General features: G+C 58.8%; 1 protein-coding gene across 14 annotated transcripts in view; it reads left to right on the forward strand.

Moving 5' to 3' along the window:
- The window catches only part of MYO18A (myosin XVIIIA), a 95,417-nt gene that overhangs the window by 60,065 nt on the left and 12,730 nt on the right, over nt 1-22,622 (forward strand). For 13 of the 14 annotated variants that reach the window (XM_060134213.1, XM_060134214.1, XM_060134215.1 and 10 more), the window contains 23 exons: nt 18-177; nt 385-571; nt 894-1,137; nt 3,495-3,604; nt 6,765-6,830; nt 9,965-10,093; nt 10,804-10,947; nt 11,337-11,426; nt 11,558-11,677; nt 11,875-11,986; nt 12,419-12,546; nt 12,882-13,036; nt 14,822-14,945; nt 15,034-15,234; nt 15,771-15,881; nt 16,348-16,452; nt 16,720-16,866; nt 17,230-17,343; nt 18,704-18,820; nt 19,009-19,092; nt 19,525-19,662; nt 21,749-21,934; nt 22,314-22,453. In XM_060134213.1, coding sequence (XP_059990196.1) covers nt 18-177; nt 385-571; nt 894-1,137; nt 3,495-3,604; nt 6,765-6,830; nt 9,965-10,093; nt 10,804-10,947; nt 11,337-11,426; nt 11,558-11,677; nt 11,875-11,986; nt 12,419-12,546; nt 12,882-13,036; nt 14,822-14,945; nt 15,034-15,234; nt 15,771-15,881; nt 16,348-16,452; nt 16,720-16,866; nt 17,230-17,343; nt 18,704-18,820; nt 19,009-19,092; nt 19,525-19,662; nt 21,749-21,934; nt 22,314-22,453 — 3,112 coding nt within the window. Of the gene's footprint in view, nt 1-17; nt 178-384; nt 572-893; nt 1,138-3,494; nt 3,605-6,764; nt 6,831-9,964; nt 10,094-10,803; nt 10,948-11,336; nt 11,427-11,557; nt 11,678-11,874; nt 11,987-12,418; nt 12,547-12,881; nt 13,037-14,821; nt 14,946-15,033; nt 15,235-15,770; nt 15,882-16,347; nt 16,453-16,719; nt 16,867-17,229; nt 17,344-18,236; nt 18,654-18,703; nt 18,821-19,008; nt 19,093-19,524; nt 19,663-21,748; nt 21,935-22,313; nt 22,454-22,622 lie in introns of those variants that run through there. The other variant, XM_060134218.1, reaches the window with a different exon arrangement.

Here is a 22,622-nt window from a genome sequence, read left to right on the forward strand (position 1 = left end):
GCTTGCCCCGCCCTCAGGCCAAAGCCCCCTCCTGCGCAGCAGCAAAGCGCACCATTTTCTCCTGGGCCACAGCCGTTGCACCAACTGGGTGGAGTACAACACGGCCGGCTGGCTGAGCTACACCAAGCAGAACCCGGCCACCCAGAACGCCCCCCGGCTCCTGCAGGACTCCCAGAAGTAAGAACACCACTCCGTCCACCCACCCCGGTTTTCTCTTCCTGCTGTTTGAGGGTTTCTCTGTAGTGTCTCTGCCGGGTGTGAGACGTGCAGCCCCAGCCCAGATAGCCCAGGCCCCCGGCCACGGTGACCTAGGAGCTGGGAAGAGGAACGGCCTCTACTGCTGCCTGAATATGACTTCTTTCCCTCCTTTTCCTCCTCTGGCAGAAAAATCATCAGCAACCTGTTTCTGGGCCGGGCGGGCAGCGCCACGGTGCTCTCAGGCTCCATTGCGGGCCTGGAGGGCGGCTCGCAGTTGGCGCTGCGCCGGGCCACCAGCATGCGGAAGACCTTCACCACAGGGATGGCGGCCGTCAAGAAGAAGTCCCTGTGCATCCAGATTAGGCTGCAGGTGGTGAGTGTGCCAGTGCGGGCCCTGGGGCGCTTCCCGACCGCTGGCGGGGGGCCGGGGCCTTCTGGGCACGCTCCGGTCACCAGTGCCCACTCGGCAGCCCACTCACCTTGATTGCTGCTGGTGGGGTCCTCTTGCAGTGCTACCCGCTGTGCGTGGGCCCCCGGGCCTAGTACGGGCAGCGTTGTCCAGGCTTAGCACGTCCTGCCCAGCCAGGGGTGGGACACCTGCCATCCTGCTCAGAGTGGAGACGCTGGCGCCAGTCCCTGGTCTCTTGGCTCGGGCTGTCAGAGCCCACTGAAGGCTGTCCCTTCCCCTTTGGCAGGACGCCCTCATTGACACCATCAAGAAGTCAAAGCTGCATTTCGTGCATTGCTTCCTGCCTGTGGCAGAGGGCTGGGCGGGGGAGCCCCGTTCTGCCCACTCCCGCAGAGTCAGCTGCAGCAGTGAGCTGGACCTGCCCCCGGGAGACCACTGCGAGGCCGGGCTCCTGCAGCTGGACGTGCCCCTGCTCCGCGCCCAGCTTCGAGGCTCCCGCCTGCTTGATGCCGTGCGCATGTACCGCCAAGGTGGGGCCCCTTCCCTCTCAACTCCTACCTCTCCCTCCTAGAGCTGCCCCTGCCCCTCCCCACCTCCCTAACAGGGCCTGTGGGGCTGGAGGGGTGCTGCTCCCCCCCATCTCCGACTGGCCCTAGATCCCCCTCATCTCTGCTGCTGCCTCCTCTGGGGGTCTCTCCTTGCATCTCTCCAGCCCAGTCTGTTCCTTTCTCTTTTTCTTGCCAGCCTGCTGACCATCCTCTCCCTTCCACATTCCAGCCCTCCTCATCCCCTCCCCTGCCCAGCCCACATGCCCTGTTCCCACAGCTCCCTCCTTCCGCCTTCCCTGGTTTGGACAGGTCAGCTCTGCCCACAGCAGCAGACTCAGTGTCCTTGTGGAGCAACTGCCTCTAAGAGTGGGCCAGCCCTGCAATGAGAAATGAAGTGTTAAATCTTTCTGAAGAACTTAGAGTTCCCAAGAAAGGTCAGACAGACCCTTTTTACGGACCCATCTGGACGAGGGGCCAGACAGGACGATAACAATAGTGGTTAACATCCTTAGAGCATTTACGGTATACCAGACACTATTCTAAACTCGTCCCACACAGTAACTCATTTAATCCTCCCAACAACTTCATGAGATGTAGGTACTAGTATCATCCCCAGATGAGGTGACTGAGGCTCAGAGAGGTTAAGTAGTTTGCCCAAGGTCACACAGCGCGTGAGTGGCAGAGCAGGATTTGACCGAAACAGACCAGTTTCTGAGTAGGGTTTCGTTTGCCTGAAAAGTTATGAATCGCCAGGTTTCTGCCCTTTTCTCCCGTAGCTAGAAGAGCATGCAGGCTCCCACCGACCCACAGCCAGGTCCCCTTGAGGCATTCCACAGGGGCACCGTCACTTCCTTAGCAGCCAAAGCTAGGAAACGGGCTCCCAGCCCTGCTCTAAATAAATCATCGATCTGTCCCCACGTCTTGGTAAGGAGTTGCTGTTTATTATTTCAAAACCAGATTGTTACCGCTCTGAACCAAAATCAATGTGCTTTACTCAGACAAGCAGATCGATGAGGCCAGCCGCAGCAGACCCCCTCTCCTCCCCCAGCCCCCAGCCACCATCGATGGCGCTGATGATTAATTAAGATGCCAGGCGTCCGGACCTGCTATCCTGGCCCATCAATTTAATTGCAATTCAGATACAATCAATAGCTCACTTTGTCTTGGCCCCTCAGTGGCCCCCGCCTCCTGTTTCAATCATCAGGCACATGCGTCAGCCCCATCTCGCAGTTGGAGGGCTTCCCAGAGCCAGCTAGGCCGCTGAGGTGGAGCGAGCCCCCGACGGGCTGTCAGGAGCCTGGGTTTGGAGTCCAGCTCTGCCTCCAGCCGCAGGCTTTGTGACCCTGAGCAAGCCAGTCACTCCCCCTCTCAGGCCTCAGTTTCCACGTCTGGAGGCTGAGTTATATCCGGTGTAAGACCTCTTTTTGGCTTGAAATTCTGTGATTCCATAGGAGTGGGTCTCTTGGTCCACTGCCGTGGGCTCTGGTGTCCTCGGGGTGCCTTCAGGGTAACCTCTCGCTAGCCACAATCCTGACCTTGCCCCAGCCTCAAGCCCAGACAGTAGGGAATCTCTGTTAGAGGTAACACTCTTTAGGGAAAGGGAATCTACAAGCCTTTTTGGTCACCTTGGGCCTAGGGCCCAAGGTCAGGAAGGTGGCAGGAAGGGAGCCCTTTCTGAACACCCACCAAGTGAGCCAACCTGTGCTTTCTACACATTTTCCCATTTAAGCACCATGACTACCATGTGGGGTAAGTGGTAGGGCCCCCATTTACAGACGAGGAAACCGAGACTCAGAGAGGTTGAGTGACTGGTCCAAGGTCACATGATAGCAAGAACCAGGGTAGGATTCCAACCCTAAGCCCTTGCACTTCTCCTCTCTGCTATTCTCCGATGCCCTATTTCCGTTTTTTTTTTTTTTTTCCTTATTAAGTCCTCAAGACATCCTTCTCTGGGTTATCACGGAGTCATAGACCTGGAGGCTAGAAAGCATCTTAGGGGTCATCCAGGCTCTTACCTCCGTAGCATTCCTTCCAGGTGGTCAGCCGTCCCCCGTTTGCATCCTCACCGACAAGGAAGTTGCTTCCTTCTAAAAGAACCTGTTCCCTGTTTAATCCCCGCAGTCCCAGCGTGGGGCAGCCTGGTTGTCCTCCCGCCTCCTGTCCGTCGCCCCTGCCTCCCTCCTCTCCACTCTCCTTTCCCGGGGCGACCTCGACCGCGGGCTCTCCTCCCCCCGCAGTCTCTTCCCTTTCAGGTGACTCTGCCTGGGCACCAGTGGTTGTTGGGGGCTCTGGGAGCAGGCGAGGCTGACGGGCCTGGCTCCGGGCCGCTCTCTCCCTAGGTTACCCTGACCACATGGTGTTTTCTGAGTTCCGCCGCCGCTTCGACGTCCTGGCCCCGCACCTGACCAAGAAACACGGGCGCAACTACATTGTGGTGGATGAAAAGCGGGTAGGTCTGGGTCCCCTCGGCCCCGCCAGACCCTCCTCCCTCTGCTCAGACCCCTCCAGGCAGCTGCCCTTCCTCCCCTAGAGAGAGCCAGGCTGGCCCTGGGTCAGGTGCCTGGTTTTGCCCAACCAGGGCCAGGCCAGGGACACATGGCAGCCAGGCTATGGCGGTGGGGGGAAGGCAGCCCGGGGCACGGACGGACTGTAGGAATCACAGAAGAGCCACCCGCCTTAAAGGCCCGAGCTGAGGGTGTCTGCTCTCCGGTGAGCCAGACAGTCACCCAAGAGCCTCCCAGGTGGCAGATTAGAACGAGTGTTTTGGGTGCCCCACTGGTAGCACCCGGGCCCCTCGGCCTTGACCTCCACACCAGGGCCTAGTTCCTTCAGCAGGAAGCTGTCCAGGGGAGGGGCAGGCATCCCTCCTTGGAGGAAGATTGATGTGGCAGCACCTTCCTGGTGCCAGGGTGAGCCTAAGGCTCCCAGGGCAGGCCCCTTGTCAACCAGGTTGGTGAGTTCCTGGCTGTGTGAAGGGATGTCTCCCTGCCGTTCTCCGCTGTCACCTTGACCCCCGGAGGCAACTCCTCAGAGAGCCAAAGGGCTCCTTGAGCCGAGGAACCCTCCTGCACTGTGCTCTGGCCTCAGGCACTCAGCCTGACTTGGAAGGCATCTCAGGCCTTAGGACGGCTCTCCTCAAAGAGAGAATGCTGTGCAGGACAGGGCAGGAAGCCCCCTGCCTCCTGCTGCCCCCCGAGTCACAGACCCACACTGATGGAGGCCTCAAAGACCTTCTCCCTACCCTCTCCATCCGGGACCTGCCAGGGTGCAGGGTGACCTTGGTGTGGCTATAGATGACCCCCCCACACCCCCTTCTCTCTCACCCTTGACCTCCATTCCCACCTCCCCCTCATGGCTACACCCAGCGCCTCATCATCCCTGGAAATTCTCCGCTCCTGAAATCTCTCACCACAGCCTCCTACCTGTGCGTCTGACCCCTTCCTCAGGACATTGGCTCTATGACTCCATCATCACCGCTCATTTCTGGACCCCACTCCATTTTCTCTGCTCTGTCCATTCCCTTCTGACTTCACTTCCTTTTCCTCTCAGTCTCGACGCCGTGGTCCTGCCCTCCGGTCACTCGGCCTTCCTCACCCTCAGCTCTCCTGACCCTCCCATAGCACCTTCCCTGCTCAATCCCAGCCCTGAAGGGCCGCCTTTGGACGTCTGCTCTCCTTGGCTTGGGGCTCCCAAAGGGCTGTGGGAGAAATTTATACAACTGCAGGGACTTGAATTCCTATAGGTCCATGGTCTCCAGGCTCACTGGACCCTTGGGCCCCATTTTCCACGTGTTCCATCCTTACCTGGCCCCTGTTCCGAGCTCCTTCTCTGCTATTCCATTCTCCGTCTTTCTCCTCAAATCCTCCCCCACTGCACCTTCCCAGCGGTCGACCTTGCCTCCAAACGCTGATAAAATCGAGGCTCCAACTTCCTCCTGCCTTTGTACACTCCTCTCCAGGTGCCTCCTTCTTCCCCAACCCTCCTGTCTGGGTGGGAGAAGTATCCTCCCTCCCCTTGTCCAGTCCCTTCTTCCCGTGCTTTGGAACCAATTCCCTTTGGCCTCTCTGGAGACCTGCTCCATCAGCGATACGTCTTCTCTCTCCTGTTCCTCCGGCCTCTCCTCTGCCGGCTCTTCTCTCAGTGGAGAAACGTTCCACAGACGTTACGTTCAGAAAGGAGCCTTCCATCAACCCTCCCTCGTGCCCTGCACCATCGACACTTAGTCTCCTCTTGCTGCCCTTGCTCCACTGCCATTCATTCCTCCACCGGTAGCTGCCTGGTTGCCACCCCTGACACCTGGGACTGGTCTTGTCCTCCCAAGCCCTCCATGTTACCAGAGCTAATGGGCACTTTTCTTTGCTTCTTGCCAACATGCGACTGTTGACAGCTCTGTTCTTTTTGAAACATTCTCTGCTCAGCTTCTTTGATGCCACTCCTGGTTTTCCCCTTGTCTCTCTGTTCTTTCTTTCTCGGTCCCTCTAAGCTTCCCGTCTTTCACACCCCCCTGAAGTAAAGGCCTCTCTCTTCTTTAAGGCTCCCTTCTTGGCCGTCATCTGTTTTCTATTCTACACCCTCTTCCTGGGCGACCTCATTCATGCCCATCACTTCAATTACCGCATATGTATTGATGACTCCCAGATCAATGCCTCTAGCCCAGGCCTCCCTCCCACGCCAGACGTGCATTTCTATCTAGCTGCTTTCTGGGCTGCTCTACCTGTACGCCCTTATAGTACCTCAAACTCTGCACGCTCACACCAAACTGATTATATCTCCTCCCAAACCTACTCTTTCTCTTGTATGGCCTACCTTGGAGAATGGCACCAGTAACTAATTACTACACAAGTCAGAAACCTCCATGTGTCCCTAGCTTCCTCCCTCTCGTCTAACCACCCCCCCACATCGGGCAAGGCTTCATCTCCTTAAGGTCTCTCGCATCTCCCCCTCCTCTCCTCCCTTTGGGTCAGGCTCTAGCCTTCTCTCCTATGGATTCCTGCCTAAGGGGTCCTTGCATCCTCCACTCATGTGCCAGTGGGATTTCTATCAAGAGCAAATCTGACCGTGCCTCTCCCCGAGAGGACCCTCCAGGGGCTCTCGGAGCACACAGGCTCACGTCCTTTGGCCCCTGCCCACCTGTCTACTCGCCCCTTAACTGCTGCCCGCCCCACCCTCCAGTTATACTGAACTACTTGGAGTTTCCTCGGTGCTCCCTGCTGCCTTATGCTTTCAGGCCTTTGCGCATGCTAGTACCTCTGCCTGAAATGCCCTCACCCCTACTTTGGCTAATTCTTACTTGTATCTAAAGACGGCACAAGCAACACCTCCTCCGAGTGCCTTCCACAGCTCCCTTGTCTGGCTTAGATGCCTCCTCCTCTGTGTGCTTCACCAATTTTCTTGTCTCGCTCCCCAACAAGATAGCGTGTTCCTCTCGCAGTCATCTTTATATCCCCGGAATCCAGCAAGGGGCCTGACGCTGCAGAAGCCACCGAACGTGCTCGCTGAATAAAGAGCGGACTGAACGGAGGACGGGAAGGGCTGAGGGACTGGGAGAAGCCCTGCGTGGAGGTGGGGAGTCCCCGGGTGGGCTCCCTGACAGAGGCATCTCTCTGTAGGCGGTGGAGGAGCTGCTGGAGTCCTTGGACCTGGAGCAGAGCAGCTGCTGCATGGGCCTGAGCCGGGTGAGTTGTCCCTACAGGAAGGCGGCCGCTCTCACTCTCTGGTCACACTTGTCCACGTGGCTGCCCCTCCCCTCCTGCTCTCCCTGCTCAGTCCAACTTCAGGAGCCTCCTGGGGCCCCTGCTGGGTCTTGCCCCCGCCAGCCCCCTTCCCCCCCAGCCACTCTGGGGCTGCCCTTCCTCTCAAGCTGCCCCCTTCAGGGCTGGGGGCCAGGAAGTAAAATACTCCAGCTGCAGCAAACTTGACTCTCCCTCCCTCTGCATAACTGTCTTGTTCAGTGCACGGAACACCTCTGTGATGTCAGGAGGGAGTGGGTCAGAAGGTGGCCCAGAATTGGCCTGAGTCCTGGTGTGGGGAATGGGGAAGACGGAAGGGAGAGCTGGGAGAGGCAGGAAGGCAGAGCCTCCTTGGGTGAGTCGTCTGGGGCTGCCAGGGTCCCAGAGAGCAAGCAGGGCTTGGTGAGGCTGTGCCGCCACCACCCGTCCAACAGGCCGAATTCCTCACCTGAATGGAACGTCGTGCAGAAAAGGCAGGCACACCCGGCCCCAGGTGCCAGTCTGCCGCGTCGCTCCATACCAGAGGGCCAGCCGAGCGCCCCTCCCGCGGGGCAGGGAGCCTGGACACCCCTCTCTCCCGAGACTGGGAGGCTTGACAGGTGGCATCCACGTTTGTGCTTCAAGGGCCAAGGTGGGACGGAGAGCAGTTGGGAGCCACCGGGAGGGTTCTGGACTGTCTATCTGTCAGCAGAGAGGGAAGGAACGCGTGGGAGTATGAGGTGGAAGGGGGTGCTCGCAAAAAAGCCTTGCGTACTGCTTGTCAGCTCTGTTCTCCCTGCTTTGCCTTCTGAGTCATGGTTTTGGTTCCTCTGCCCCCTCGCTCACTGGGGATCCGTTTCCTGTCCCCTGCCTGTGTCTTCGTCTGTGCTGTCCCTGGTTTATCCTTTTCCTTTGGGCCGTGGCTGTCCCTGCTTGTCTCTATTCCTGCCCCTGTCTTCGTCTGTGCTGTCCCTGGTGTATCCTTTTCCTTTGGGCCGTGGCTGTCCCTGCTGGTCCCTGTTCCTTGGTTTCAGATCTGTTATTTTCTGCTTCTTTCCTTGTCCTCTGTGCCTTCTGTGGTCCCTGCCTCTTTCCGTGTCATCTTTCTGGTTTTGGTCTCTGCCGTTGTCTGGCTCACCTTCTTGCTCTCCTCCTCCCCACCTGTCTCTAAGCTCAGGAGCGGCCAGCTGAGCTTCCTCCCTGGGAGGCCTGCAGTCAGATTTTTCACTGCAGCCTCTTGCTCTCTCCCTGGGTGGGCTCCTGTCAACTCTGGCAGGCTGAGCCGCTGCTGGCTGGCCCTGGGGCTGGCATCTCCTCCAAGGTATGTCTTGGGTAGAAGAAGGCCTGCACAGACCGGTCCTCTTCCCAGCTGCCCTCTCCGACTCTCTGCATCATCCCAGGTGCCTGGCTGAAAGAGGAGAACCCCAGGGCCCACTCACGCTCAGAGCAGAATTAGGGGCAAAGTCAGATGTTTGCTGACATCTGGTTTGGGAGAGAAGTTTCAGGGCTTCTGGGCTGTGGTTAGTACTGGCTGGTGAGTGAGGATTCCCTGTGTGTGTGTCCCGTTGCTTCAGACGAAAGGGGGTCTCAACCTGAACCCACCGGACCCTGAGGGTTCAGGCAGGGAAGCTTGGGTGTCTGAGAGCTTCCTGATGTTTGTAAAACGTGTATGGATAGGTGTGTTTCACGGGGAGAGACGGCCCTGAGATGTCACCTAATACTCAAAAAGACTCAACCCCACAAATGTACAGAGGTTGAGAGAGGTTTGAGGCTCACTGCTCTAGACTCCAGACCATCCTTTCGCTTCTCAGTGTATTTCTGGGCCTTTCTCCATCCCCCTCCCTGACACCTCACGTCTGCCTAGTCAGACTGACCACTAGCATGTTGGCCCACCCTCTCGGGGGACTTGGGTCTCTCACACCCCCTGTGGAATCTCAGGCTCACGCATCGTGGGAAACGGAGGCTCGGGTAGGGCTCGAGACCCACTGGAGATCCCAGGCGCTCAGCCCTGCGTGTCGCAGAGGACTGAGCTGGCTTTCTCCCAGGCCAGCCTCGGGGAACTAGGTTCCTGCCAGAGGCGGAGCTTTCTCAGCAGAAAGTGCGGGCTCTCTCCCCACTTCTTCCCTGGAGGGAGGCCTGGGGACACCGTGCCTATCGGTTCTGAATGTTTCCCGTGGAGTTCACATCTTCTCTTTGCCCCACAAAAGGGAATTTTCTGTCTTCTGGGCAAGGTGGAGGTGGTGTATACCTCGATGGCCTTTGCCCTCTGCAAGGATACTAGTCTTTTTTTCACCTGACGATTCCCCCTCTTCTTTTTCTCTTAGCACAGAACATTTTATCCAGTCCCAGCTCAGGGCACCAAAGAGTGAGAGGAAAGGCTGGGTGTGGGGACATCCAGCTGGTTCCTCTCACGCCTGCCCTCCAGCCCCCAAACCCGTGTGACAGGTCCCTCGCCTGGGCCAACCCTCACCCACCCCACTGGCTCTTTCACGAGATGAAACCTGGGTGTGGGGGCAGGGTGTTGGCACATGAAAGAGGAGACAGTCCGACATGAAACGGAGCTGGGAGGATGCAGAGGAGGGGCCCCCTCCCCGGCCTCCCCCTTCTCTGCACACTGCATCCTGGGCCTTTTCCTTCTTAAACACATACACCACCATCTGCCTGATCGCAGGCAGCTGGAGGCCAGAGGCGGCTGGAGCCCGTGGCGGGCCTGCAGTGGCCGTGGGTACAGGGGCGTGGGCAGTGCTGCTGGCAGCCCTGGGGGAAGAAGCCACCACAGGTGTTGCTGAGGGCCGCCTCCCCATATGACCGGCCCGCCGCTTCACGTCCTTCTTGTCCCAGATACCTTCCCTCCGGCCTCCCTCTCCTTTCATCTCTTTCCCACCTTGCTCCTCCCCTTCCAAAGCCTCCCCAGCCCCCAGCCTGGCCCTCCTCCCTCAGCCTCTTTCTTCCTCCCTCCTCGTAGACCCCGGGGTTTTCAGGCTCCTCCCAGGCCAAGGGCCACGTTCCGGGCCTGCTGGCTTTCTGTGCCAGCTGCTCGTTCCTCCACCGGCTTGCCCCCAGCCCAGGCTCCCACCTTCACCTGGCCCGCGTCTCCACAGGTGTTCTTCCGGGCAGGCACACTGGCACGGCTGGAGGAACAGCGGGATGAACAAAGCAGCAGGAACCTGACCCTGTTCCAGGCAGCCTGCAGGGGCTACCTGGCCCGTCAGCACTTCAAGAAGAAAAAGGTGCTGCTGCAGGGCCATCCCCGTCCCACTCCTCAGCCTAGATGGGCAGAGCTGAGCTCCTGGGGGTGGGGGAGGGACACTCGAGGGAACGTGCGGGCAGGAGGTCGTGGGGCTGTGAGTTATCGCTATCTGGGGGAGAAGAGGCTGGACGTCCCGGGGCAGCGTGCCCTGGGCCAGGGCAGGGGATGGGCAGCTCCCTGGTGCCAGCGACAGTGCTCGTGTACCCAGCGATGGGGCTGTGTGGCCTGGTCCGAGGGCTAGGGTGGTGGGGAGCAGGGCCCGGGCAAAGGTGGGCTCCGGATCGTAGGCTGCTCCGTGAGGGTTAAGGAGCTGCGTCAGCGTCTCCTTTTCTTATTAGCAGGTCCATAAAACAGCCAGTACCTCCGACTCTTGTGTTTCAGCAAGATTAGGTTTTAGAGCACATCTCGGCCAGGGTGCTGGAAATAATCAGGCAGCAAATAAAGCAGACGAAGTTATTCCTAATGAGGGCGGAGCGGTTAGCGCCCAGTGCGGTGCTCCCAGGGCCGGGCTGTCTGCCTCCCACTCTCTAAGGAACGGAGGGAGGCTGGGGGCAAGGGGTGGCTTAGGGAGTGTTTGACTCGGGGTCAGTTGGCCAGAGGAGCAGCCCAACAGCTGAGCTGGTGGTGGGGAGGGTCCTGGTGGGCTCAGGACTGAGAGCCTGCTGTGTGCCACACCCCACCCCAACTTAGATCCAAGACCTGGCCATTCGCTGTGTGCAGAAGAACATCAAGAAGAACAAAGGGGTGAAGGACTGGCCCTGGTGGAAGCTCTTCACCACGGTGCGACCCCTCATTGAGGTACAGCTGTCGGAGGAGCAGATCCGGAACAAAGACGTACGTAACAGCCTGGGAAGGCCACGCTGCTGGGAGGGAAGGGCTGTAGTTGATCCACGTGGGCAAGAGTTTTGCCAGCTTGTCTTGGGCTCCCAAGTGCTCCTTTGTTTAGTCCAGAGAGCTGGTATCCTTGAACTATGCCCAGCAAACAGAAGGCGTCCCTCTGGGGTGCTGGCTGAGCCCCTAGGTATCCTCTTAGGATAAGACCTCAAGCATCCTCAGCATACGGGGAAGGGTCTAGGGATGGAGCCCCAGGGAGGCAGTGGCTTCCAGTGCCCTCGTGTCCCGGCCCAAGCTTCACCAGCTTCATTCACCCCAAGGGTGCAGCTCCTGGGCCCCAACCTCTCCCAGGGCCTCTGGCTCACTTTGCCCGCCTTACTGCACCCTAGGAAGAGATCCAGCAGCTGAGGAGCAAGCTTGAGAAGGTGGAGAAGGAGCGGAACGAGCTGCGTCTCAGCAGTGACCGGCTGGAGACCCGGGTGAGTGCCTCCCAGCACCAGACTGACCGGCCCACCTCCGCAGGGCGCCCAGCCCAGGAGGCCCCCCACTGCTGTTCCAGCTGAGTGAGGCAGGCAGTTCAACTGGTGGCGACTCCCTCCCCCAACCACAGATCTCAGAGCTGACATCGGAGCTGACGGATGAACGTAACACGGGAGAGTCCGCCTCCCAGCTGCTGGACGCGGAGACCGCTGAGAGGCTCCGGGCTGAGAAGGAGATGAAGGAGCTGCAGGTGAGGGCAGGACCGTGCTAGCGGCTGCCGCACTCTAGTGCCCACTGCTCCCCCAATGATAGGTGGCACCTCTGCCACCAGCCCAGCACCCCTGTCTGCCCCGGGTAAGCTTAGGACTGTGGTCTCGATGGTTCAGGGGCGCGGGTGGTACTGCGCGAGGGGGGGATCGGCATACCTCATAGCCTCCTCTTCTGCAGACCCAGTATGATGCACTGAAGAAGAAAATGGAGGTGATGGAAATGGAAGTGATGGAGGCCCGTCTCATCCGGGCAGCTGAGATCAACGGGGAAGTGGATGATGATGACACAGGTGGGTCAGAGGCTGGAGGACTTGGAAGTGGCCTGAGTGGCAACCTCCGATGCCCACCCCTAGGAAACCACACCCCTTGTCTCCTGTCTGTAGGGCTGTTTTAAGGCTACGTGAAATAAACTGATGAGAAAGTAGAGGTGCCAGTAAGTGCAGGCGATTATCGTGGAGGGCGGTAACAGCCATGATAATGATGATGTCTGAGGACCACGGTCTGCCGGTCCCTGGGGAGAAGACGGCACACGTGGCCACATCACCCTCTCTAGGCTTCTCCCAGCTAGTGGCTCCTTCTGCCTTGGGAGGAAGCCACCATTCCAGGGACCTTTCTGAGTCCCTCCAGCTGACTCCACCTGCTGCCCCCATCCTTCGTCCCCTCGGCCCCTTCTCAGGGACTCTCAGCAGCTCGGTCCTCCCTTGTCTGCCCCCACCCCACAGGTGGCGAGTGGCGCCTGAAGTATGAGCGAGCGGTGCGGGAGGTGGACTTCACCAAGAAGCGGCTCGAGCAGGAGTTTGAGGACAAGCTGGAGGTGGAGCAGCAGAGCAAAAGGCAGCTGGAGAGGCGGGTGAGTCTGGCGGAAGAAGCGGAGGTCTGTGCCTAGGAGGAGCTGGGAGAAGCTGGGAGGGGCTTGGTGCCACGTGTTGGCCCAGGGAATGGCCGGAGCCAGGCAGGCCCTGGGAGCAACGGGGAAGGGTTGGTTGACATGTTCGCCTCTCGGTTCGGGGGACAACCAAAGGCAAGCTGTTGTTAAGAGTGTCTTAGGTTCCCTGGACGACCCTGACTTCATCCCCCATCCCCACGTCTCCCCCTCATCCACCCACTCCCTTCTCCTCACCTCTTTGACCAGTACTTCTGGGCCTCTCGATGGCTGCTGAGCCTGCACCCCATCTTGCCCCCTAGCTTGGAGACCTGCAGGCAGATAGTGATGAGAGCCAGCGGGCCCTGCAGCAGCTCAAGAAGAAGTGCCAGAGGCTGGCGGCCGAGCTGCAGGACACCAAGCTGCACCTGGAGGGCCAGCAGGTCCGCAGCCACGAGCTGGAGAAGAAGCAGAGGAGGTGGGTGGGCCCCCTGCCCTGGACGCAGAGGACTTCCTAGAGCAGCCCAAGACAGGGCTCCCTGCCTCCCTTAGGGGAGGAGAGAAGAGGGGGCCTGAATTTGGCCAGGGGCTTTGCCTGCATGGTCACTCATCCCGGAATGTGAGTCAGAGTCTCACTCCTAAGGAGCACGCAGACCACAGCCCCACCGACGGCCTGCTCAGGGCTTCGCTCTCGGACATGCTCCCCTCAGTATGTGCTGTCACCCTGCCTGGGGCCAGGAAGGATGGGTGTCAGCCAGAGCCCATGCAGGAACCTCTCCACGGCGGCCCTGCCTCTTGCCCTCGCCCGGCTCCCCATCTCTCCCTTGCCTTAGCTACACAAACACACTCTCCTGACTAATGTCGTTAAACTATCGTGCCACTTCCATCTCATTATGGTAAATGTAATGACACAAAGGGGGGCAGGTGTAGCCCTCACAGGAGAAAATCCAATCTAAATTAATTTCCCTGGCTGGGGATGGGAATGGGATGCCTCTATTAGTAACAGGGAGGAACCCTCACACCCTGGGAAGAGCAGGGTGCCCCAGGGGGTGGGAACGGCACCCGGTTCCCCGCTGCAGGGGTCGGGTTCTCAGCAGAGGCACCAGTTGCCTTTGTGAAGGGGCAGCCCTACACCCACGCCCCTGGGGGTGAGGACGGCAGGGCTGAGTCCTTTCAGTGACCCAGGGTTACCCTTGGCCTCCTGGGCTCACTCGGGCCTGCCAGGCTGCTGCTTTGCAGAGAGTGGGGGGAGGTAGGAAGGCCTTATATTTCTCCCTCCCAGCTCTGTGACTCTCTGCTTCCCTAGTTCTCATCTTTACCCCCACCTTCCCTTTTACTTAGTGGCACCCCGCCCCCGCTCAGAGCACCCCCGTGACAGAGCCAGCTCGGCCTAGTTACCGTCTCACTGCACTCCCCGCTGGGCACCTTATTAGGTTTCAGCTGCCCGGAGTTTTCTTACTTTTTTTTTGATGTGGCGTTGGGATGGGGATGAGCTGTCCAGTTTTTGACCTGAAGCCGATTAGCTCTTCAGTGAAGGTGGTAAGAGGAATTTCAGCAATTTGCTCCTTCTGTAGCGTCACTGGGCAGGAAATGGAAGGCTGGGAAGTGGAGAAGTGAAGAAGGAGGCCCCCGACCGTGGACCGTGTGCCCGTTGAAGCACGCTGCCAGCCGGGCACAGTGGGACTCGGGCCTCCAGCCTGGTGTGGGGTGTCCTGGGGGTGACAGGGTGCTGCTGGGGCAGGTGGGCCTGGCCAGGGCCTAGTGCTCAGAGGTGGGGCAGCAGCCAGCTGCTCCATGTAAAGTTGCCAGACTGAACTGTAGAAAGTGAGTTAGACGCGGCAGGACATCCATTTCTACCCATTCTGATGCCCGCTCTGCCCTCACCCTGGTCCCTCTTCCCATTCTTTGATCTGTTGAAAGGGAAAAGGTCGAGACTTAATGCCAGAGGAGAGTCTGTCCACCTCTTCCCTGGAAGCAGTCTGTGGTTCCCTCTGAGCCCCATCTGGTGAAAAGGCTCCTTGGACCTGTGTGATGAAATCCCTACCCACCCCATCCCAGACCAGGTTGCTCAGCAGGGCCTAGGTGGCCTGACCTGTAACCCCTGAATGTCACCTGACCACTGGCCCCAAGTTCAGGCTGCATGATTCCCCCTGACTTGGGTCCTGTCCACATCTGTGGCACCGCTTCCTGGTGGCCTCTGGGTGCTGGAGACCTGGACTCCTCCCTTATCTGACGGAGCCGCCATGGCCACGCTCCCTCGCAGGTTTGACAGTGAGCTCTCGCAGGCGCATGAGGAGGCCCAGCGGGAGAAGCTGCAGCGGGAGAAGCTGCAGCGGGAGAAGGACATGCTCCTCGCCGAGGCTTTCAGCCTGAAGCAGCAGATGGAGGTGCGTGGGGCTTCCCATCGTCCATACCCCAACCCCGTCACAGGCTCGGGCCAGCCCAGGGCCAGCCTCATCTTCTCTTTTGCTCCAGGAGAAAGACATGGACATTGCGGGATTCACCCAGAAGGTTGTGTCATTGGAGGCTGAGCTCCAGGACATTTCTTCCCAAGAGTCCAAGGATGAGGCCTCTTTGGCCAAGGTCAAGAAACAGCTCCGAGACCTGGAGGCCAAGGTCAAGGATCAGGAGGAGGAGCTGGATGAGCAGGCGGGGACCATCCAGATGCTGGAGCAGGTGCTGAGGGCTTGGCTGCCGTCCCCACAGCTACCCCAGGGTGTGGGCCAGAGGAGGACAAGATCCCAAATTCAGTCGATCATTCCTTTTCTTATTCACAAAGTATTGAGGGAGCACCTGATTCGTGCCAACCACAGTGTGAAGATAATTAAGCTTTCATGGTACTTTCCACAAGAACAGATCTTAATTGACCTCCACTGGTGAGGGGCTCAGAGTGCATGGCAGCAGGAAGGCCATGAGCCCATCCAGCCTGCCACTGAGCTACCGTGTCAGTTCAGGGAGCTAGAGCCTGGAGGCCAAATGGAAAAGCTGCAGGACTGCCCCCAGCCCCAGCAGCCTTCTCTGGGCCTGTGCCAGACATCTAGGAAAGGAGTTCAGCTTCTCTGGAGAAGCCACTTGCTATAGAAACAAGGTGGGAGCAAAGGGAGACCTTCCCTGCTCCCAAGCCTGGGGAGAGCGGCCCATGAGGGTGCAGTGGGGAGGGGTCAGGGTGCTACTGGGAAAGAAACCCAGTCCCTACTCCCACCCACCTCCAGGCCAAGCTGCGGCTCGAGATGGAGATGGAGCGGATGAGGCAGACCCATTCCAAGGAGATGGAGAGTCGGGATGAGGAGGTGGAGGAGGCCCGGCAGTCGTGTCAGAAAAAGGTGAAGCAATGGGCACTTACCTGTCTAATATAAATGCCGGTTCCCCCATCACCGCTTTGAAGTAAGGGCTTTTCTGTTTCTTTACCTTAGCCACACCATTTTCCATTGCTATTCAGGACCAGGAATCTCTGCTCGGGATCCTGGCATTGGCTGGGATGTGTGTTCTCAGGGTCTGTAGAGAAGCTCAGGCCCTTGAGGAGTTAATGCCCCCTGCTTTCTGTGCCAAGAAGCAGGCACAAGGGCTCTGGAGCAAGGGCTCCCACACGGGCCTGGGCCCCTGTGCATGGCCTGCTGTCCCTCCTCTCCCTCCGCTTTGAAACCCTAGGAACTTTGAATTCAGGGTCTGCCCCTCTGGGGTCATCCATGCTCAGCGCCGCCCCACTCTTTTCGTGGGGTGGGAGGATCCAGCAGGGAAGGGGCTAGCTGGCACCAGACACTGAAGGGACGAACGGGCCCCTGTTCCCAGTTAAAGCAAATGGAAGTACAGCTCGAGGAGGAGTATGAGGACAAGCAGAAGGTGCTGCGGGAAAAGCGGGAGCTGGAGAACAAGGTGGCCACGCTCAGTGACCAGGTGAGTGGAGACTGCTGGCTGCCGCAGGGAGAGCTGGGAACAGGAGGGGTGCTGGTTCCGTAGGGCCCGCTGTCATCACCTGTGGGATGGGTGATCACATCCCCTGCACACTGGGGTTTCTCACCAGCTGGCATAGTCCTGGCACTTCCTCTGTCATTGCTCATTAGGCATCTCTGAGAGTGAGGGTAGGGTGAGGAGTGGGCTTGGGGAAGACAGGAGGAGGCCCCGGGGCAGAGCCCAGAGCCCCAGCTTCTGGTGTCCACCCAGGTGAACCAGCGAGACTTTGAGTCAGAGAAGCGGCTCCGGAAGGACCTGAAGCGCACCAAGGCCCTGCTGGCAGATGCTCAGATCATGCTGGACCACCTGAAGAACAACGCACCCAGCAAGAGGGAGATCGCCCAGCTGAAGAACCAGGTACCTGCAGACAGGAAGCCGTCAGCTTTCTCTCTCTCCCTCCTGCCCCTGTCAGTGGTTCTTGAGTCCTCGGGAAGGGAGGTGACAGGGAAGTGGGGAGAAGCCAGACTCCCCAGGGTCTGCGCATGCGATATGCATGACTGTCAAGCCCCGGATGGTATGGACGGGCTCAGCATCCACCACCCCTGTCACGGGAGGAGATGCCGGTACACACACAACACATCACAGCCCTGGGGTCTGAAGTAAACAGGGGAGAAGGAGAGCTCCTGGGTTCTCTCTCCCCTGCGAGCCTCCTGCACAGCCCTCCTGCCCCCAGGGAATGGCTGACGTCTCTCCCTGGGGCGGGGGTGGCTCTCTGTCCAGCTGGAGGAGTCAGAGTTCACCTGTGCAGCAGCCGTGAAAGCACGCAAAGCAATGGAGGTGGAGATCGAAGACCTGCACCTGCAGATTGACGACATCGCCAAAGCCAAGACGGCGGTGAGGATGCGGGGTGTGCCGGGCCAGATTCGGGGGGCTGAGGGAGAATGGAGCTGTGACAGTGGCTGCTTTTACCCCAAACAGGGCTCATTCCCCAGCCCGGTCCCTTCACGCCAGGGCTTTCTGCGGCAAGAGCGGGCCTCCCCTCCTCTGCCTCTCCCCACTCAGAGCAGAGGCCTGGGAGGGGGTGAGGTGGAGGAGGGAGCCAGCAAGGGCCCATCTCCCTGTTTAACCACCTGTCTGTGGGCGCTTGGCCACAGGCCCCGACACCATAAATAAAGGCAGCAAATGTGGCTGAGGGATGTAAACAGGTACCTAGAGATTAGCAGAAGCACCGATAAGAAGATGGGATGGCTCCGTTTCCCTCCCCTGCCCCTGGCCAGCCCACTGACAAGCCCAAGCGGCAGCTAATTAGAGCGCTTATTTAACGCCTCGCTTTTAATTCCCCACCTCTCCCACGGCCCATCCATCGGCCGAAAGCTCATTACTGGGATACGGCCATCGGTACCTCCTCAGGCGGGGAATGGGGCAGGGGAGGAGGCTGGGCTTGGCTCTGGGCTCCCTGGCCCCCCAGCCAGTCACCTGACTGCTGAGAGATGCCAATCTCCTGGCTTGATTTATCCCCGTGACATTTATGCTCCTCAGCAGTTTTCAGGTGAGTAATTCAAATTCCTTAATTGTGTTAAAAAGGGCTGTTATAAAATTACCATTTTATTTAAATCCGAGTTAATAAATTTCTTGGCGGAGTCTTCCGCAGCTCCCCACGTCCCGGTAACAAGATGGATGGGGCAGAGAAGGAGCCAGCGCAGTCATTTTGGTTTGGAATTACAGGCTAATAGATTCATTCATTTCCTGAAGCTGCTGTTGGCTGTCTCTTCTCCTCCCCCCGCCAGGAGTGGACTTGGCTGTGGGCGCTGGATGGCCAGGGAGCAGGCAGTCCCAGGAGAAACATGCCAGGAGAGTTTCACAGATTTGAGGGGTCCTTCCTTGGGGCCTGAAGGGGGCAGAGTGCGCACAGGTTAGGGCCTGAACGCTAGTGCTAGGATGATGGGTCGTTGGTTCTGGACAGACCTTTTCTGCCTTCTCATTAGCCTCCAAAGAGCTGTCAGAAAGCAGCTGTCATTTAGCCCAGGGTCTGCCTGAGCTGCAGAGACAGCCCTTTTCCCTCAGCTCCCTGGCCCACAGCAGGACAGGCAGTTCCCTGAGCATCATTGGTCCTGGAACCTCCTCCAGCGGGTGGACCTGGCCCTATCATCACCCCGTCCCATTGGAGGAGGCCTAGGGAGGTTCAGTCTTTCCACCAAGGGCCATCAGGCAGGCCAGGCCTGATGCTCTCTGATCTGTCTTCGCCTCTGTCCAGCTGGAGGAGCAGCTGAGCCGCCTTCAGCGTGAGAAGAATGAGATGCAGAGCCGGCTGGAGGAGGATCAGGAGGACATGAATGAGTTGATGAAGAAGCACAAGGCAGCCGTGGCTCAGGTACCCTGCCCAGGAGTGCCCCACCGCACCCTGCAGAAGCACCGTCCCCTGGTCCTCCTCTAGGTCCCTGGCACAGCCTCTTCTTCGGGGGGGTCATGGTGCCTGTGTGCCCTGGCCTCAGTGAGGGGTGGGGTGGGATGGATTTGGTGCTCATGGGGGATCCTGCTTTGCACCCTCTCCTTTCCCAGGCCTCCCGGGATCTGGCTCAGATGAATGATCTCCAGGCTCAGCTAGAAGAAGCCAACAAAGAGAAGCAAGAGCTACAGGAGAAGGTGGGGACCAGGGTCTCCCTTGGCAGAGAGAGGGTGCCAGGGTCACTGTGTGGGGGACCAACTCCCAAGCTCACAGGCGAGCACGTGCTTCTCTCTGCCGTCAGTCAGCGTCAGCAAGCGCAGAGGCCTAGGCTTGCAGCCGCGTCGCCATAGCAGACGGCTTCAGCTGCCTCATTTCACATTTCTATGCCCTCTCTGGTCCTTAGCTTTCTCTTTTCTCTCCAAAGGGCAAAATCTGTGCCCGCGCAGGGCCGGGTGGGGAATGCCCCTGGCTCAGGGCCCCATCCTTCCACCTCCCTGTGCATCCCTCCCTCCCTCAGCCTTCTAGTCACCATGGTGATCTTGCTGGGGGGTAGGGAGAGAGAGAACCTGCCCCTTCCCTTTCCAGGCTCAGTTCTTTCTTCCCTTCCTGCCCCCCCCCCAACCCCGCAGCTACAAGCCCTCCAGAGCCAAGTGGAGTTCCTGGAGCAGTCCATGGTGGACAGGTCCCTGGTGAGCAGGCAGGAAGCTAAGATCCGGGAGCTGGAGACACGCCTGGAGTTCGAAAGGACCCAAGTGAAGCGGCTGGAGGTGGGTGCACACTTCCCCGTCCAGTCCTCAGCAGGCAGGGCTGAGCGGCCCCAGCGGCTGGAGCCAGGCATGCTCAGCAGGGCCCGGCAGGCCCGCAGCCACTCTGCTCCACGGAGGCCTCTGCCAAGCTGCCGGGCCAGCTGACGGGGCGGGTGCCTTCTCCCCCGCTCGCCAGGCCTGCTCTCTGGGCACCGCGGAGCCGGCCCGCTTTACATTCTGACCCTGTGCTTGCCTTCTGCCAAGGGACCAGAGCAGCTTAGCTTTTCGTCTTCATGTTTTCCTCCACCGTGCACTCCCCCCGCCGGTCCCCTCCCTCGCTCTCGGGCAGGGTCGTAAATATGCAGCGGGTGGCGCCACTTCTGCAAGGGCTGGAGTCTGTCCTCTCGCCTCTCCGCTCGCTCTTTCTCTCCCTCCCGTTTTTTATTCCCTTTTTTCCTCAGTTCTTCCCATGCTTGCATTCTCTGCCTTTTCTCCTTCCCTCTTCATTTTCCTCCATTTTGGCCCCATTTTTTCTTCTCCCTCTGTTTATTTTCTCCCCAGTCTCATTCCCTTTCTTACCCTGACCTATTTCTTCCTTTCTCCCCATCCCATTTGTCCTCTCCCTCTACTTTTCACCCTCTTCCCTTCGACCCTTCTCCTTTTTCTGTTCACCTCCATCTTCCCTTTCCACCCCTCCTTCCTCCCAACTGTAATCTCCAACCTCCCCATTTAATCCTTTCGGTTCCACTCCCCTGAAGCCAGCGTGCTCCGGCCCCTCCCTCTCCAGCAGAGCAGGTAGGAAGAAAGAGGCCAGCAGAATGACCTCTCCGGGTTTACACCCCTCTCATCCTATTTTAAGTTCTCCTCCTCCATCCCAAGCATGTAGACATCTGTCTGAGCACTGACAGGCCTTCATGAGAAGTATGTTCATGGGTGGGTGCTGAGGGACATCCCTGCCACCTCCCCGTTAACCCCTGAGTCGGTGGAGCAGGAGAGAGGGTGGGGATGGAAATAGGTGACTGTGGAGCTGGCAGTGGGCTTCGGAGGGCATTAGTACCCTTGACCTTCGAAGAAAATATGGCTGGACCTTCCAGGACAGGGTCACAGTCCTCTGGCGAGCTAGAGAGAGTGAAGGAGACTTAGTAATAGTCCACGTTCTGCCTTGGTAATATTTTGATCCACGTTTTACACACAGGAAGGGTTAAGTAGGTTGCCTAAGGCCCCGAAGCTATCAAGGGGCAGAGGAGGCCACTGGTCTGGTGGATGTAAAATAGGACAGACCTGCTGCACTTGCCTCCTTTTCTCGTGGGCCCCAGTCCCTTTCCTCAACTCTCTCATTTTCCCTTCTGCTCAGAAAGGCAGTACCGTGGTTTAGATGCACAGAATGTTAAACACATACAGCCCTTAGAGATGTGGCCTTATTTTAGAGACACAGAGGCTGGGGGCTGAGAGTGGCGACCCCACGGCCAGTCAGTGGTAGAACCATGGACTAGGACCAGAAGCAGCATTCTTCCCTCACGCTCTGCCCCAATCTCCGGGGCTTTTTTTGCTCAGCGTCCTATGGCGCAGAAGGGAAAAATGTGTTCACGTTTCGGGGGAAAGAGAGATTCATCAGGCTTAGAGGAATGGCTTTGCGTTTGGCATGTGACGACTGTTGAGTCCCCTCCTCATCCAGAATTCTCAGTAAAGCCATTTACTTCTGAGCACAGGCCCTAGCTTTTGGAGCTTCTGGGTTTAGGGTCTCTGAGGGAAACCCTGCTGCCCGTGGAGGCCCCACACACGGCATCAGTGTGGACAGGCCCAGACTCTAGCCAGAGCTCTCCTCCGACCTAGGTGGTGATAATGATGATAATAGCACTTTTCATCTTCCAGAGCCCCTTCACATGCATTACTTTATTCGGGCCTTAAAAGACCCCTGGGGAATAGGTGTTATTCTCCCTTTTTCACAGAAGGACAAAGGAAGTCGCCTCCGAGGGCTTTCGCGGCTTGCCCACCTAGCCAGCGAGCGGGGCAGCCGGAGCTGGACCCGGGCCTCCTGACTCTGGAGCTCTGCCACACCCCGCTCTCTGCCTGGCTGATGGGTCCCTCTTCCCACCTCCCTGTCCAGAACCTGGCCGGCCGGCTCAAGGAGAACATGGAGAAGCTGACTGAGGAACGGGATCAGCGCACGGCGGCTGAGAACCGGGAGAAGGAGCAGAACAAGCGGCTACAGCGGCAACTCCGGGACACCAAGGAGGAGATGGGCGAGCTTGCCAGAAAGGAGGCCGAGGCGAGCCGCAAGAAGCATGAACTGGTAATGCCCCCTACCCACGAGGCCTGAGGCTGGCGGCCCTCTGAGAAGCTGCTAAGCGCACACCTCACCCGTGGGCTTGTGGAGGTGGGCTGCAAAGAAAGCATGGTTTAATTCTAAACCAGAATTAGAGGGAAGAGAACATGTCAAGAACATGGTCCACAAAGCCTCAGGGCAGGCCGGGGGCTAAGGGTGGTACCGGAGTCTCCGTCAGGCAAGGCCAGGCCTCAACAGCCCAGCAACAGCAGAGCAGAGAAAGCTCTGCAGGTTCTCAGCGGCACCCACGTCGCTGCTGCCTGGCCCAGGGAAGCCGGCCTTTTCTGGGGCAGCTGGGCGAGAGACTAGCCCTCCTGTGGACTGGACTGCCCCCTCTCCCTCCTAGGAGATGGATCTGGAGAGTCTGGAAGCTGCTAACCAGAGCCTGCAGGCTGATCTGAAACTGGCGTTCAAGCGCATCGGGGACCTGCAGGCCGCCATTGAGGACGAGATGGAGAGTGATGAGAACGAGGACCTCATCAACAGGTGAGGGGCCTCTGTGGCAACCGTGGCCGGCTCGGAGGCCCTCTTGACTGCCTCCAGACCAGGTAGAACAGCTGCAGTCTGGGTCTCCCCACCACTGAGCCTCCAGCCCACCCTCCCCTCATTGCCAGACCCCAGCATGGACCCTGTCCTGCAGCAGCTGAGGGCTGGA

Source organism: Lagenorhynchus albirostris, chromosome 20 (genome assembly GCF_949774975.1).
Source record: "Lagenorhynchus albirostris chromosome 20, mLagAlb1.1, whole genome shotgun sequence".
Lineage (NCBI taxonomy): Eukaryota > Metazoa > Chordata > Mammalia > Artiodactyla > Delphinidae > Lagenorhynchus > Lagenorhynchus albirostris.